Source organism: Gopherus evgoodei, chromosome 1 (genome assembly GCF_007399415.2).
Source record: "Gopherus evgoodei ecotype Sinaloan lineage chromosome 1, rGopEvg1_v1.p, whole genome shotgun sequence".
Classification (NCBI taxonomy): Eukaryota; Metazoa; Chordata; order Testudines; family Testudinidae; genus Gopherus; species Gopherus evgoodei.
Genome location: NC_044322.1, coordinates 57461261 through 57476909, shown reverse-complemented (window position 1 = coordinate 57476909; position 15649 = coordinate 57461261). Strand labels below are relative to the sequence as shown.

Genomic DNA, 15649 nt, shown 5'->3' with positions numbered 1-15649 from the left:
TCAGGGGAGATCGGTGTGTGTTGAATTGGCTAGCCTGATTTTGCATTCCCTCTGGGGGAATAGGAAAGTCCTTTTTGTTCCAGGACCGGGAACGGAGAGGGGGAGTCACTCTGTTTGGATTCACAGAGCTTGTGTCTGTGTATCTCTCCAGGAGCACCTGGAGGGGGGGGAGGGAAAAAGGATTATTTCCCTTTGTTGTGAGACTCAAGGGATTTGGGTCTTGGGGTCCCCAGGGAAGGTTTTTCAGTGGGACCAGAGTGCCCCAAAACACTCTAATTTTTTGGGTGGTGGCAGCAGGTACCAGGTCCAAGCTGGTGACTAAGCTTGGAGGTTTTCATGCTAACCCCCATATTTTGGACGCTAAGGTCCAGATCTGGGACTAAGGTTATGATAGAGAGCAAACCGGGAAAGGAGACCAGCTTCGCCGCGGTTTGCTCTCGCGTTTCCCGAACCACCCTGCAAACCGCAGGGAAGGAGACCTGCTTGCTCGGGGGTTCGGGGAACGAGAGAGCAAACCGGGAAAGGAGACCAGCTTCGCCGCGGTTTGCTCTCGCGTTTCCCGAACCACCCTGCAAACCGCAGGGAAGGAGACCTGCTTGCTCGGGGGTTCGGGGAACGAGAGAGCAAACCGGGAAAGGAGACCAGCTTCGCCGCGGTTTGCTCTCGCGTTCCCCGAACCACCCTGCAAACCGCAGGGAAGGAGACCTGCTTGCTCGGGGGTTCGGGGAACGCGAGAGCAAACCGGGAAAGGAGACCAGCTTCGCCGTGTTCCCCGAGCAAGCAGGTCTCCTTCCCTGCGGTTTGCAGGGTGGTTCGGGGAACGCGAGAGCAAACCGCGGCGAAGCTGGTCTCCTTTCCCAGTTTGCTCTCGCGTTCCCCGAACCCCCCTTGAAGCCGCCCAACAGCGCTGCAGTGTGGCCACATCTAACACCACTTGCAGCGCTGGTTGCTGTAAGTGTGGCCACTCTGCAGCGCTGGCCCTATACAGCTGTACTAATACAGCTGTAACAACCAGCGCTGCAAAATTTTAGATGTAGACTTGGCCTAAACTCTAGCTCATTCCCTGCACCTTTGCTTCTTGGTTCCATGGAACAGCTCAGAAGGAAGTATGCACTGTAATCAGATTAACCACACCTTGTAGGGAAAGCTAGAGTGCAAGATGCAGGAGAGGAAGGGCAAAAACCAATTATAGTGTGCCTAGTTACAGCAACATGATAATGTCATAGCCAAAAATGCCAAATCTATATTTTAGAAAAGTTCAACTCTGAGTGTGGAATCAGATTGCAGAGCTTCCCAAGATAGATAATGCAGACTCAACTCACTTATTTTCACGTTCTTGCCAGGCTCTGGCAGGCACCGCTGCATCAGTTTGTACTATGGTTACATTTTCAAGGTTGTCTCCATACCTACAAGGGCTAGAAACATTTCTTTAAGAGCAAGAGCTCAGATGATAGAGTACAACTCCATACCAAGGAGTCAAATCTGCAGCATATTCCATCACAATATAAGTAGACAAAGCCTCGGTATAGTGTGATTCAATACAGATAATATTTTAAAAAAAGTCTTCAGTTTTTTCAATCTGGATTAAACTTGATCACAAAACCAGGACTCAGACAATTTAGGAATGTTTAGTGACTTGATCATTTTGCTATACATTACTAGGGATTAAATTTAAAGTATAATTTGTTTTGTAAAACAGTATTAACCATGCTTTTTTATATCAAGATCTTATGTTTATAGTTAGCTGTAGTTATAATTGCCATAAAACTGAAGTGTTACATAGCTTTTTGTACTGCTTGCAGTAATATGTGCAGCTGTAACAGCATGACATGGCTGTTTTATAATCCACAGCCATTACCTTCAGTTATACATAAACAGAGAAAAACAAACTTAATAAATCTGAAATGTTCACTCCCCACAGAAACAAAGAAGAAGTCATCCCCAAAAACGTTCACCTAAGTTGCAGTCAGTCTTTGATCATCAAATTTATAGTCTGATGAGTCTAAAATAACATCTTCCCTCCACTTGCTTGTAGGAATCTTCAGTTGGAATCTATGCAGACTCTTCCTCTGCTGAAATAACTACTAGCCAGTCAGCTAACTGATTAAATCTATACACTTAACTGAAGGATTGGTTAAAGAGAATCCTGCTGCAGAATGCTTCTGGGCTGAGCTCCTAACTCACCCAGCACATACAGCCCTCTGAAAAGCAGCTGCCTGACTGCTTGTCCTCATGGAGTCTGACCCGGGCAACAGGGAACCTATTGGACCATACACAAAACTACCACTCCCAATGCCAGAAGCTTTGAGATGTGGAGTGATTAATCTGCCTAGCAACAATGATCCAGACACAACTCTCCTACCTCCCGCACAATGGGCCTCTTAAAGAGCTATCTCCTTATTAGGCACATGTGTTAGACTGACTTTTCAGAAAGTCCAAATTAATCAACTAACTGGATAAGTGCTATATTTTCTTCATAAAGTAATATGGAAAAGTAATTTTTTAATGCAAGAAAGGTGCTTAGCAGAAAAAGTACTATATAAATGAGTCAGGATGTTAGTTTCAAAGCTAAAAGATAAACTGGGAAATAATTGCAAGATTGCTTTAATGTTCAAAATGTAGCATCTTTTATTACTGCATAAGCAAATAAAGCTACATTTAACACAGAGCAAGTCTGAAGTTCTTTGCTAGTGAAACCACAAAAAAAATCTCAGAGTCTCTGGATTATGTGTAGAAGCGTGAGCAACAAGGGAGGTGGTGTGGTGGGAATTTACTATAGACACTAGACCAGGGGAATAAGGTGGACAAGACTTTCTTCAGGCAACTAACAAGTTACCAGATCACAGGCCCTGTTTCTCATGGGAGACTTCAATCACCCTGATATCTGCTGGGAGAGCAATACAGCGGTGCACAGACAATCCAGGAAGTTTTTGGAAAGTGTAGGGGACAATTTCCTGGTGCAAGTGCTGGAGGAATCAACTAGGGGCAGAGCTGTTCTTGATGTGCTGCTCACAAACAGGGAAAAATTAGTAGGGGAAGCAAAAGTGGATGGGAATCTGGGAGGCAGTGATCATGAGATGGTTGAGTTCAGGATCCTGACACAAGGAAGAAAGGAGAGCAGGAGAATATGGACGCTGTACTTCAGAAAACCAGACTGACTCCCTCAGGAAACTGATGGACAGGATCCTCTGGGAGAATAACAAGAGAGGGAAAGAAGTCCAGGAAAGCAGGCTGTATTTTAAAGAATCCTTGTTGAGGTTGCAGGAACAAACTATCCCAATGTGTAAAAAGAATAGTAAATATGGCAGGTGACCAGCTTGGCTTAACAGTGAAATCCTTGCTGATCTTAAACACAAAAAAGAAGCTTACAAGAAGTGGAAGATTGGACAAATGACCAGGGAGGAGTATAAAAATATTGCTCAGGCATGCAAGAGTGAAATCAGGAAGGCCAAATCACACTTGGGAGTTGCAGCTAGCACAGGACGTTAAGAGTAACAGGAAAGGTTTCTACAGGTATGTTAGCAACAAGAAGAAGGTCAGGGAAATTGTGGGCCCCTTACTGAATGGAGGAGGCATCCTAGTGACAGAGGTTGTGGAAAAAGCTAAAGTACTCAATGCTTTTTTCACCTGTCTTCACAAACAAGGTCAGCTCCTAGACTATTGCACTGGGCAGCAAAGTATGGGTGGAGGTGATACAGGATACAGAGGGACTTAGACAAATTAGAGGATTGGGCCAAAAGAAATCTGATGAGGTTCAACATGTCCTGCCATGAGGGCAGGGGACTGGACTCGATGACCTCTCGAGGTCCCTTCCAGTCCTAGAGTCTATGAGTCTATAAGGATGAGCGCAGAGTCCTGCACTTAAGAAGGAAGAATCCTATGCACTTCTTCAGACTAGGGACCAAGGGGCTAGGCAGCAGTCCTGCAGAAAAGAACCTAGGGGTTATGGTGGACAAGAAGCTGGATATGAGTCAACAGTGTGTCCTTGTTGCCAAGAAGGCTAATGGCATTTTGGGCTGTATAAGTAGAAGTATTGCTAGCAGATCAAGGGATGTGATCATTCTCGTCTATTTGGCATTGGTGAGGCCTCATCTGGAGTACTGTATCCAGTTTTGGGCCCCACACTACAAGAAGGATGTGGAAAAATTGGAAAGAGTCCAGTAGAGGGCAATAAAAATGATTAGGGGGCTGGAGCACATGATTTATGAGGAGAGGCTGAGGGAACTGGGATTATTTAGACAGCAGAAGAGAAAAAAGAGGGGGGATTTGATAGCTGCTTTCATTTACCTGAACGGGGGTTCCAAAGAGGATGGATCTAGAGTGTTCTCAGTGGTACCAGATGATAGAACAAGGAGTAGAGGTCTCAAGTCGCAGTGGGGGAGGTTTAGATTGGATATTAGGAAAAACGTTTTCACTAGGAGGGTGGTGAAGCACTGGAATGGGTTATCTAGGAAGGTGGTGGAATGTCCTTCCTTAGAGGTTTTTAAGGTCAGCTTTGACAAAGCCCTAGCTGTGATGATTTAGTTGGGAATTAGGTCCTGCTTTGAGCAGGGGGTTGGACTAGATGACCTCCTGAGGTCCCTTCCAACCCTGATAGTCTATGATTCTATGAGAAGAGTAAATACAAGTAAAGATTATGGAGTTTAATGTGTCTTGTGGCAATATTGAATAGTAAGGTCCAATACTGAATAAACCAAATTGAGGAAAAAGACAAATATTGCAGGGCTCCTTGAGAGATTATACAATGAATAAAGACAACTAATTTTAATATCCATGAGAACATACATAATTCTAGGTGTCAAAACATGATGACAAATACGTTCTTTGTCTGAGTGAAGGGAAAAGGCAGGTCCTACACAATTGTGCGAGGACACCTGCAGGTATGTCCCCTAGCCATGAAGGGGTGATAGCTGTGAGGGGTTCCACCCAGTGGCCTCTTTTAGGGTAGTGATGGTGCTCCAATTTTCCCTCATTAGCTGGTTTCAGCGTTAATACCCCTTGAAGCTGACTAGATGGGTCTGAGTGCTCAGTCTCTGGCCAGTCAGCACTTTCTTGTTCCAGGCTGGCTGAAGATTTGGGCATATGCCCTGGCCATAGTTACACGCACATCATGTTTCATCATTTTAATTGTCATCAGGGTAGAGCTAAGCTTTATTTTTAAAATCAGGGGTGTGTGGCTTCCAGACTTTTGCTGCAGGAGGATTGCAGGGATGGATACAATTGGCCAAGCAGTGCCACTAACTCTGCCTGAAGCGTTGTTGTTACAAAGCAGGAAGCAACCTGCCACTAGGATGATCAGATGTCCTGATTTTATAGGGACAGTCCTGATTTTTGGTTTTTTTTTTAAAAAAAAATAAATATAGGGTCCCCCTGCCATCCTGATTTTTTGCATTTCCTGTCTGGTCACCCTACCTAAGCAGGATTAGAACAGGTGTCTCAGGGCTCCTAGCGCAGCTGAGCAGCGGGCTGCGATGCCTCGAGCCGAGAAGGGCTGTTGCTCTCAGTGCTGGCTTTTCTCAGGGGCAATAGCTGTAGAATCCTGCGCTCATTGGTCACAACGGCCCGGGCAAACAGGCCCCGCCCCCGTTCCCCATCACGCATCGCAACGACGTCACGAGGGAGAAGGCGCTTCCGCCCTATCGGATTCGAAGAATCCCTTCCAGGCACCGGAAGTTTCCGTCCCCGATCAGTTCCTCCCCCTGCTTGTGTACTCGTGGAACCGTGCCGCGTTCCCTCCGGAGGCGTTTCCGGGTTCAGATGGTTCCGCTCCTCTCTCTGCCTCTCGCTGCGTCGGACTCTCCCGGATCCCGGAAGTGGCCCCTCCTGCCCGCTCCGGCTGCTGCTGGCCGTGAGGATGGCGGAGCCGCCCCCGGAGCTGGGCGACAGGGAGATCCGGGACAAGCTCGGCCTGTGGGACCGCAGGCCGCGGCCCCTGGCGCCTCTCACCGACCGACAGACGGACTCGGTGCTGGAGCTCAAAGCGGCGGCCGAGAACCCGCCCGTCCCGGCCGAGGTGAGCGGGGAGGGGCAGCAGGTGGCGCGGCGCGGCCGCGGCCGGAGCCTGTGGCGGGGCCGGAGGCAGGGGGCGTCTGGCGGGCGCCGGGACCTCCCCGTTCCTGTTACGGGAGCAGCTGCCACGTCGCCAGGCTGGGAATCGTGGTCTGGGCTGGCCGGAGGCTGCTCCCCGGGGCCCGCTGGGGGCCTATCGGGCCACCTCTTGCTGCCCAGGACTGGCCCTTGGTCCGGGTGGTGCTTTGCCCCGGGGCGCATCGATCCCGTGCGGAGCTGCCCCCGGTGGGAGGAGGACCCGGGTCTGGCAAGCAGGGACCTCGCTGGTGGTACGGGAGGGGGCCCGCAGGGCGGTGGTGAGGCAGCGCAGTGCTGTTCTGGAGACGAAATGAGCGAAGTCTTGAGGAGTTATGTGGTTAAGAGGGCCTCTCTCTGGCATCTTCCCTAAGAGTGAGCTCCAGTACCTGCCCCATTCTCCATGCAAATAACTATATTCTAGCTATCCTAACGTGCTGCTCTGGTTTTACCTGGATTCACTATCCACTTCCTGTACTAAACTGATGCAGGGCGCCGTTAATAGCGGTGCTGTTCCACCCCAGAGATGGTTCCATTCTAGTAATTCTGGAATCAGAGGGACCTCGATAGGTCATCTAGTCCAGTCCCTTGCACTGATGCAGGACTATTATCTTCTAGTGATGGCCAAACTGCGGCTCGCAAGTAACAAAGTAACTCTTTTACAGTTAAAATGTGGCTCATGGAACCCCAACTCTCCACCATTCTCCTCCTACCAGATGGAGAAGGGAGAGAAGCTTGTGGCTTCTGCAGTGCAGGGGAGTGGTGGGTCTAGGGGCTTCTGCCCCATGGGAGATACCTGCCGGGTCAGAACTTCGGCCCTGCTCTTGCTGAAGTCCCGAGCACTGACAGGTGTGCCTGACTCTCAAACTTCTGAAGATTATCATATGAAACTCAGAGGATCTGAAAGTTTGGCCACTCCTGAATCTAGTCCCTCCCTGAAAGGTGTTTGTTTAACCTGTTCTTAAAATTCTTTAACAATGGACATTCCATAACCTTCTAGCTCATTTGTTCCACTGCTTAACTACCCTTACAGTTAGAAGATTTTCCTCATGGAAAAACCTAAATCACCCTTGCTGCAATTTAAGCCCATTACTGCTTGTCCTTTCTCAGTGGATAAGACCAGTTTATCACCCTCCTCTTGATAAGTCTTTTTTGTTCTTGAAGATTATGTTCCTCCTCCGTATTCTTTTCTCCTAAATAAACTCAGTGTTTTCAATATAATAATCCTAACAGATACAAACTTTGCATATCTCTTTCATTTTGTAAAGGACTTTAGGATGCTTTGTTGCCACATAATTTAAAATCAGCACTGGAAGGGAGAATATTCATTAAATACAACTATGTGAACTCAACCTTCCATGATGTCACAAAATATTAAACACTAAAAAACATAAGTTGATTCTGCTCTCATGTGATATCTGAGGAGTTGTGAACTGCAACAAATATGGAATACTTGAGTTATGAACACATTATTTAGACAGCAAATGTGCTGGTGTAGAGCTATCAGTTAAAAATGAAGTATTTCTACTCTTTACCTTCATAAAAGTTTATGCCCTATTGATTTTTAACAAGAAGCAATGGAATTCAAGTATTTTAATCAGAAGGTAGTCAATAACACAGTAGGGTAGTATTGGTTTTCGGTTTAGTAGCTCTGCACATTATCACTCTTGTTTGTCTTACTTGCAAATTGTAATGCTGCCCATTGCATATAATTGTTTGAAACTGTTAAGATTACTGTGATAAATAGTGTTGTTAGCATTCCGAATACGTATTTCTGCTAAGAAGACAGGCCTGTCTGTATCTTGTCAATACCTTTTGTTAGTATAGGTCCGTTTATTCAACACCCTGAGTATATTTAATTTCTTTGTGTGAAAATCGGAGTCTCACAATCAGTTTTCTCATTTGTTTGCTAGAAGGAAAAACATACATAGCAGCAGATATGTGGTAGTGGGGTTTCCTTAATGGGCAATTGGGGTTTCCTTAAGATGGGCAATTGGGGTATACACGAAGAAACTGTAAAACTTGTTGTTACTCTCTTCAAATTTTCCCTTTGAATGAGAAAAGATTTTATAGTTGAATAGAATTATAGTACGTGTTACCAATCCTAGTATTTCTTTAATGCTATTGTATGGACAGAACTATGAAGAAAAAAGGTGAATTTAAAAAAGGAACAAAAATGTTGCTACTCAGAAATGCTAGGTGTTCTAGCTGAATTTTACAACAAATTCTTATTTATGAATGGCCAACTTCCCTATTCCTTAACTTGTATTTAATTGAAACGCAATAAGCTGTCAGCAGTCTAATAGTCCAGATGTTTGTAAAAGGGTTGCTCATTCTTGGACAGCATAGTGACCGAAAGAGTTACTGCACACGATAATACTTAGCACTTTTATAATGCTGTTCTATCATAGATCTAAATTTGTCTTACAAAAGAAGGTCGGAAAACTGAGGAGCAGAGAAGTTATGGGCTTGATCTTCACAGATGCTGAGCACTCTTAGCTCCCATTGAAATAAATTGAAATTGTGGGTCTTCAGCATCTCTGAAAATTCGGCTCTAGCTGACTTGTCTGAGGTCACACAGCTAGTCGAATAGAAGTCAGGTCCCTTAGCTCTCAGTCCTGTGTCCTATCCATTAGCCTTTCACTTCTGGAAATCTAAGTTAAAATTCCACCTCAAGTCAATGGCTTCCTGTCATGGTACAATTCCCCACTCTGAACCTTAGCGTCCAAAAGATGGGGTACCAGCATGAATTCCCCTAAGCTCAATTACCAGCTTAGTACCTGTAGCGCTGCCACCAACCAGGAATTCCAGTGCCTGGTACACTCTGGTCCCCCCAAAACCTTACCCGTGGACCCCCAAGACCCAGTCCCTCTGGATCTTAACACAAGGAAAGTGAACCCTTTCCCTCACCGTTGCCTCTCCCAGGCTTCCCCTCCCTGGGTTAACCTGGAAGATCACTGTGATTCAAACTCCTTGAATCTTAAAACAGAGAGGAAAATGCACCTTTCCCCCTCCTTCTCTCTTCCTCTCCCAGGTTCTCCCTGAGAGAGACAGTAATCCTAACACAGAGAGAAATTAACCTTTCTCTCCCCCTTCCCTCCTTTCTCCCCACCAATTCCCTGGTGGATCCAGACCCAGGCTCCTGGGGTCTCACCAGAATAAAAAAAAAACAATCAGGTTCTTAAACAAGAAAAGCTTTTAATTAAATAAGGAAAAACAGTAAAAATTATCTTTGTAAATTTAAAATGGAATACGTACAGGGTCTTTCAGCTATAGACACTGGGAATGCCCTCCCAGCCTAAGTATATAAGGACAAATTAAAATCTTTTCAGCCAAATACCAATTTGAACTCCTCCCAGCCAAATACACATTTGCAAATAAAGAAAACAACCATAAGCCTAACTCGCTTTTTCTATCTAGTACTCACTATTTGGAATCTATAAGAACCTGTATCAGAGAGATTGGAGAGAAACCTGGTTGCACGTCTGGTCCCTCTGAGCCCCCAGAGTGAACAACAACAAATTCTAACAGCACACACAGAAACTTCCCTCCCTCAAGATTTGAAAGTATCCTGTCTCCTGATTGGTCCTCTGGTCAGGTGACAGCCAGGCTTACTGAACTTGTTAACCCTTTACAGTCAAAGAGATATAAAGTACTTCTGTGCTATTAACTCTTACTTATCTGTTTATGACACTTCCCCATTCTTAGACCCAGTTTGTCCACATTACAAAACTGCCAGATTGTTTGGCATGGCAAACGCTGCCCAAGCAAGGATCAGGATTAAATGGTGGCAGAGACCGTAACCCAATCCCGACGAGACCCCACTACAAAGGTCAGGTTTATGTCCGATCAGAAAACAACCTTAACCTGTTTGGTTGGGTTGTCCCTGTTCACCTTGTCTTGTTTGGGGGTCCTCATCGGCTTCGGGCCCTGCTCCTGCCAGCCATCACAACCTTGTTGGACTGTATGTGCTAAAGTGTGTTTGTGTCAGTGGGTTGCAGTGCCTTTCACTCCACAGTGCAGCAGCTGGTGGTAACTGGCAGGAGTGAGCCATACAGCTGCCACGGTGCCAACTCCACAGGTGGCCGGAGATGGATTATGGGCATTGGTTATGGGAAGCCCCACCAGGCTGAGCCCCAAGCAGTGGCATGCTGACCAAGGTCTGGTATGAAAATGACTCAACCCTCTTGGGCTCTGGGCAGGTCCTGCTCAGACCTCTACACAGTAGAGGTGTTGAATGTCAAAATTAAGGTGCATTGACAAAGCTATCTGAGGAACCTGACATTATCAGTCTCTGCTTTTATGACTACTAAAACTGCCTATTGGAAACCCACCCCCATCCCCAAACCGTAACAAAAATAAAAAAGATAGGAAGTTCTGCTAGATTCATTAGTTATCAGACTTTTAAAACCTAGACTGGGCTTTTTACCAGGTTAATATTTTCAGACAGTGACTTTTGTTGCCACAGATAACTTGTTTTGTGTAGAGTTGTAATGTGATTTTTTTTTAATTGTGTGCAGTGCTCTTTTGTTATGTTCTTCGTAGTTGTAAGCTTTAATTGTGCAAATGTGTCAAAGAGGATGTTATGTTAGAATAGTTAGTGAGAACATTCTCATTAGCTGTAAAATTTTATTCAAGGATAACATACAGCATCTAATTCCAAGGCAGTCTCCAATCTAAAAATACTTAAATTATTCCAAATTACTTTGATTTTTTTTCATGTTTAGTAAAAGATATTTAATAAACGAAAATTGTGAAAAATAGGAATGATCCTCTAAAGAAATCTTCCTATATAATCATCTGGAGTATCTATTTGGAAGTATTATTTACAATGTTATTCTGAGATTATTGGAATTTCAGGTTGTGGCAATGTTGGGTTTGGAATTTCCTTTGGTCATATGGCAGAAAAATCTAATGAAAGTTTGTTTAGCTTGTATGCCAATCAAAAGGTTTTTGTGCTGGGCAGATACTGCAAACCATTGTTATTTTCCCTTGCACTTGGAAATATGAATCATCACGGTCTTGTCTCTACTACCTGTGGGATCAATGCTACAGTGACCCATCCACTGGGACTCGATTTAGTGGGTCTAGTGAAGACCTGCTAAATCGACTGCCGATCGCTCTCCTATCGACTCGGTACTCCACCAGAATGAGAAGAGTAAGGGGATATGATGTGAGCGTTTCTGCCGTCGACCCAGCACTATGCGTACCCCACTGTAAGTAGATCTAAGCTACGTCTACTTGAGTTACTTGAGCTGCGAACGTAACTCAAATTGCTTAGATCGACTTTTCCCCATAGTGTATACCTGTCCCACGTCTTCTGATATTAAGTCCACAAATATTAATTTGTCTTGCTGTTTAGCTAGCTAAACTGGAGGTTTGTAAAGTTTTTCAATAGTATAGGAGATCATATCCAAGAGGGTTGTATTAATTCATTTTCAGTTATTCTTCTTTAGTAGAAAGTATTCATTTAATTTTTTGTCCTGTGATAATTAAGTGAATATTTTAAATATTTCTGAATACTGATACTCTCGTGTTTAATTATATTATTGAAATAATTTTTAAAATGTCCACACTGATTAGTCCTTCAAATTTAAACAAATGGGAACTTAAGAAATAAGTTTGATGTGATTGAGATATTGTTTACACTATTGCATATTAATTTAAAATTAAACATTAATTTTTAAAAAGTAATTTAAACTGATGGGATTTTTATGTACAGCTTCCAATTGAAGATTTATGCAGTTTAACATCACAGTCACTAAGTGTCACACTGGCTGCAGCAATACCTGAATCAACAGAAGATATCCTCTTGAAAGGCTTTACCACTTTGGGAATGGAAGATGAAAGAATTGAAACTGCACAGCAGGTAAATCACACGAAGTTGCTTTACAATCCTAGAGGCATCACTTTAGTGCTAAAATTCTTCCCAGTGAATTTGTGGAGCTTTTAGTACTGTGTGCCTTTCTTATGTTTTTATAAAATTATTTTGTTAGCATTTAAGAGACATTCAAAAAAAATTGAAGAAAACAAAACTTTAACATCTTAGTTGTGCAATAGTAGATTTTTTCCCTGTATTGAGAGGCTAAAGCATCTCCAAAGAAAAGTGGTGCTGCCTGCAGAATGTCGCATGTCAACCCCATAATGTTTGCAATGAGATAGACCAGGGGTCGGCAACCTATGGCACATGTGCCAAAGATGGCATGCGAGCCAATTTTCAGTGGCATGCGGCTACCTTCTGGGACTCCGCGTGTCATTAAAAATCCTGCCGACGCCGCAGGCTGCGGGGTCCGTGGTCCAGCGCCGGAGCATTGGCCGAGCGCAGCAAGCCGCCGGCCCCTCCCCTGCCTTCCCCCCGAGCCCTGCCACCGCCTGCGCAGCGTGCTGGTGGCTGGGGCTGCGCGCTCCCGCGGGGCAGCGTTTGGCTCCGTGGGGAGGGAAAGACGCTCTCAGCTCGCCTGGAGCCCTGCTGCCGCGCACACAGTGCTCTGAGGGGCGGGGTGGGGTGGAGCAGGGCTGCGCGCGGGGGTGGGGGGGCGGCAGGGCTCTGGATGAGCGAGGAGCCTCATGGTAAGGGGGCTGGCTCGGGGCTGGGGGGGGTTGAGTAAGGGGTGGGGGCAGTCAAGGGACAGGGAGCAGGGTGGGTTGGATGCGGGGGTGGTATACTGGGGGGTGGTTAGGGGTGAGGGTCTCTGGAGGGGGCAGTCAGGGAGCAGGGGGGGTTGGATGGGGCATATGAGTCCTGGGGTCTGTTTGGGGGGTGGATAAGGGGTCAGGGCAGTCAGGGGACAGGGAGCAAAGAGGGTCCTGGGGGAGCAGTTAGGGTAGGGGGGGTCTCTGGAGGGGGTGGTCAGGGGACAAGGAGTTGGGGGGGTTGGCTGCTTCAGGAGTTCTGGGGGGACTGCCAGGAGGTAGGAGTGTGGAGAGGGGTTGGGGCAGGCAGGTAGCAGGTGGGGAGGTTATATGGGTCCAGAGTTCTGGGTATCCTGTCAGGGGGCGGGGAGCGATTAGATAGGCATGGGAGTCCAGGGGGTCTGTCTGGGTATGGGGGTGTGGATAAGGGTTGGGGCAGTCAAGGGACAGGTAGGGGGTAGGGTCCTGGGGAGGCAGTCAGGAGATAAGGGGCAGGGAGGCTTAGATAGGGGGTGGGGTCCCAGGAGGGGGTGGTCGGGGCAAGGAGCGGGGGGGGGTTCTGGGGGGTGCAGTCATCCAGCCCTCTGCCCTGAGCCCTCATCTCCCCCCCCACACACCCAGCCCTGAGCCCTGCACCCTTACACACCCCCAGACCCCTGCCCTGAGCCCTGTACCACCCAGCCCTCTGTTGACTCCTTGACCCCGCCCCCATGACCCCAACCCTGACTGGCACCCCCACACATACCCAGCCCACCTACCCTGACACCTGCACCCTCCTCACATGCCCCCAGCCCTCTGCCTTAACTCTTGCACCCCCCACGTCCCCAGCCCCCCCCACACATCCCATGCACCTTGCACATCCCCACCCTCACCCTGAGCACCAAACGGGAGCCCCTGCACCCTCACTCACATTCCCACCTGCACCCCTCACGCCACATGAGAGCTGCCCAGGTAAGTGCCCCCACACCCAAACCTCCTGCCTCAACCCTGAGCCCCCTCCTTCATTTTGGCTCCTGGCCAAACCCTTCACCCCTAGCCCTGTGCTCGGTCCACTCCAACGCTCAGCTCAGTGCAGAGAGAGGAAGAGAATGGGCCAGAACCAGGGAGAAGATAGGTACCCACTGTATGTGGGCAGGGCTGGGACCCCAGACCGGCACTGGGCTGAGTGGGTCTGGCAGCCAGGATCCCCTGAGGAGGAGGATGGAACCCCTGAGCGGCAGTGAGCTGAGCCGCTCAGCCCACTGCCGGTCTGGAGTCCCAGCCACCAGCCCCACACGACCCACTGCCGGTCTGGGGTTCTGGCTGCCAGACCCTTCCCAGCTGGGGTCCCGGCCGCAGACCCCACTCAGCCTACTGCTGGCCTAGGTGAACAGAACCCTAGACCAGCAGTGGGCTGAGTGGGTTGGTGGCGTAAGATCAACATTTTAATTTAATTTTAAATGAAGCTTCTTAAACATTTTGAAAACCTTGTTTGTTTTACAATACAGCACTAGGTTGGTTATATAATATATAGACTTGTAGAGAGAGACCTTCTAAAAAACATTAAAATGTATGACCGGCATGTGAAACCTTAAGTTAGAGTGAATAAATGAAGGATCGGCACACCACTTCTGAAAGGTTGCAAACCCCTGAGATAGACAGTGCTAATGTTGTGCTCCTAGAAACCATGGAGATAGCATTCTACCTTTTTCCTTTAGTTAGGTGATAGAATTGAGCTCTGCTACATTCTGGACTATTTGAATCATTGTTGACTGTTTAAGGTTTTTTTCCCTTTAATAATGAAAGATGCTCATGTTGTGGTGCAGTTCATCTTCTGTATCCTGTTGATTGCTTTGGAGCTCCAGATATGATGGTTTCTTACATTGGTTCCTTGTAATGTCTGGTTGTTGACAATCTAAAAATCTTTGTTCTAGTTCTTCTCATGGTTTGCTCAGCTGCAGGCCCAGATGGATCAAGATGAAGGTGCTAAGTACAGGTATGATCCTTCTTCCATTTGTTGAATTTTATCACTGTATATTTTTAGTCTCTTCACCCAGCAACAGCTTCTAAACTAGAAGTGAAATTTTGCTTTTATGTATATATCAATTCCCCTTTAAACATATTGCAGCATATGATATGTAAGATTTTATCCTGTCCACTAATATACATGCATGTAATTTTTCAGCATCCTATGACACTTTTCCCAGTTATGTTTAATTTGTATCTATTTTCACCTGACTGACTTTCTTTCTTCAGTCTAGGAAGGACTACTTTCAACTGACCTTAGCTGTTTATCAACAATTCATAAGGAGTTGTGTCTGAAAGACTTCTGGAGCGGCTAATGGTCTTAGATATTTCTACTGTGGCTAGTGCCACAATTTTGAGTTGTTACATCCAAAATTAAGAGTGTGCATTAAATTTTACTGTAAAGTAACCTGCTCTTTTCCCTGTCTCCTGGGTTTTTTTAGTCTGCTTGTTCTCTGGCCTTTATTGTGGGAAGAGTTTTGTGTTGTATCTGGAAAATGGTAAGGCTTGGGCTTATTCTGAGCCCATCCCTGTGAACTATCACAAAGTTGGAGAGTAACGCCCCTGTTCTCTCTCCTACAATGTGTTTCTGATGCATGGCAGTAGTGTTTGTAGATCACAGGTGGAAAAGTGGTCTGTTAGATGGCTATACTGTGTCTGTTTTAGTTGGAGGAGTCTAGAGAAGAGTGTTAATTAATTCTCTGCCCTTACTATTCTGGGGATTACATAAGTCTGAAGAGAGTTTGCGATTTTACATCCTGTTGTATATGTGCACAGTAGTTGACGCCCAAGAGTCATTAGTTTTGAAGTTCCTTTTTTATTTAAATTGGACACTTAACATTTTAATTTATGCTTAATAGTGCTTGAAAATTGATGTCTTCATCAGTTTTAAAACAGAATCTATGACCCGTGAGCTTAAATATCAGGT

At 46.2% G+C, this 15649-nt stretch overlaps 1 protein-coding gene across 4 annotated transcripts in view; it reads left to right on the top strand.

The window, feature by feature from the left end:
• Positions 1-5767: 5767 nt before the first annotated feature.
• COG3 (component of oligomeric golgi complex 3) overlaps positions 5768-15649 on the top strand; it is a 47676-nt gene continuing 37794 nt past the window's right edge. For 2 of the 4 annotated variants that reach the window (XM_030565415.1, XM_030565394.1), the window contains exons 1-3: positions 5769-6013; positions 11807-11953; positions 14631-14692. In XM_030565415.1, coding sequence (XP_030421275.1) covers positions 5855-6013; positions 11807-11953; positions 14631-14692 — 368 coding nt within the window. In that variant the 5' untranslated portion in view covers positions 5769-5854. Of the gene's footprint in view, positions 6014-11806; positions 11954-14630; positions 14693-15649 lie in introns of those variants that run through there. The other 2 variants (XM_030565405.1, XM_030565425.1) reach the window with 2 other exon arrangements.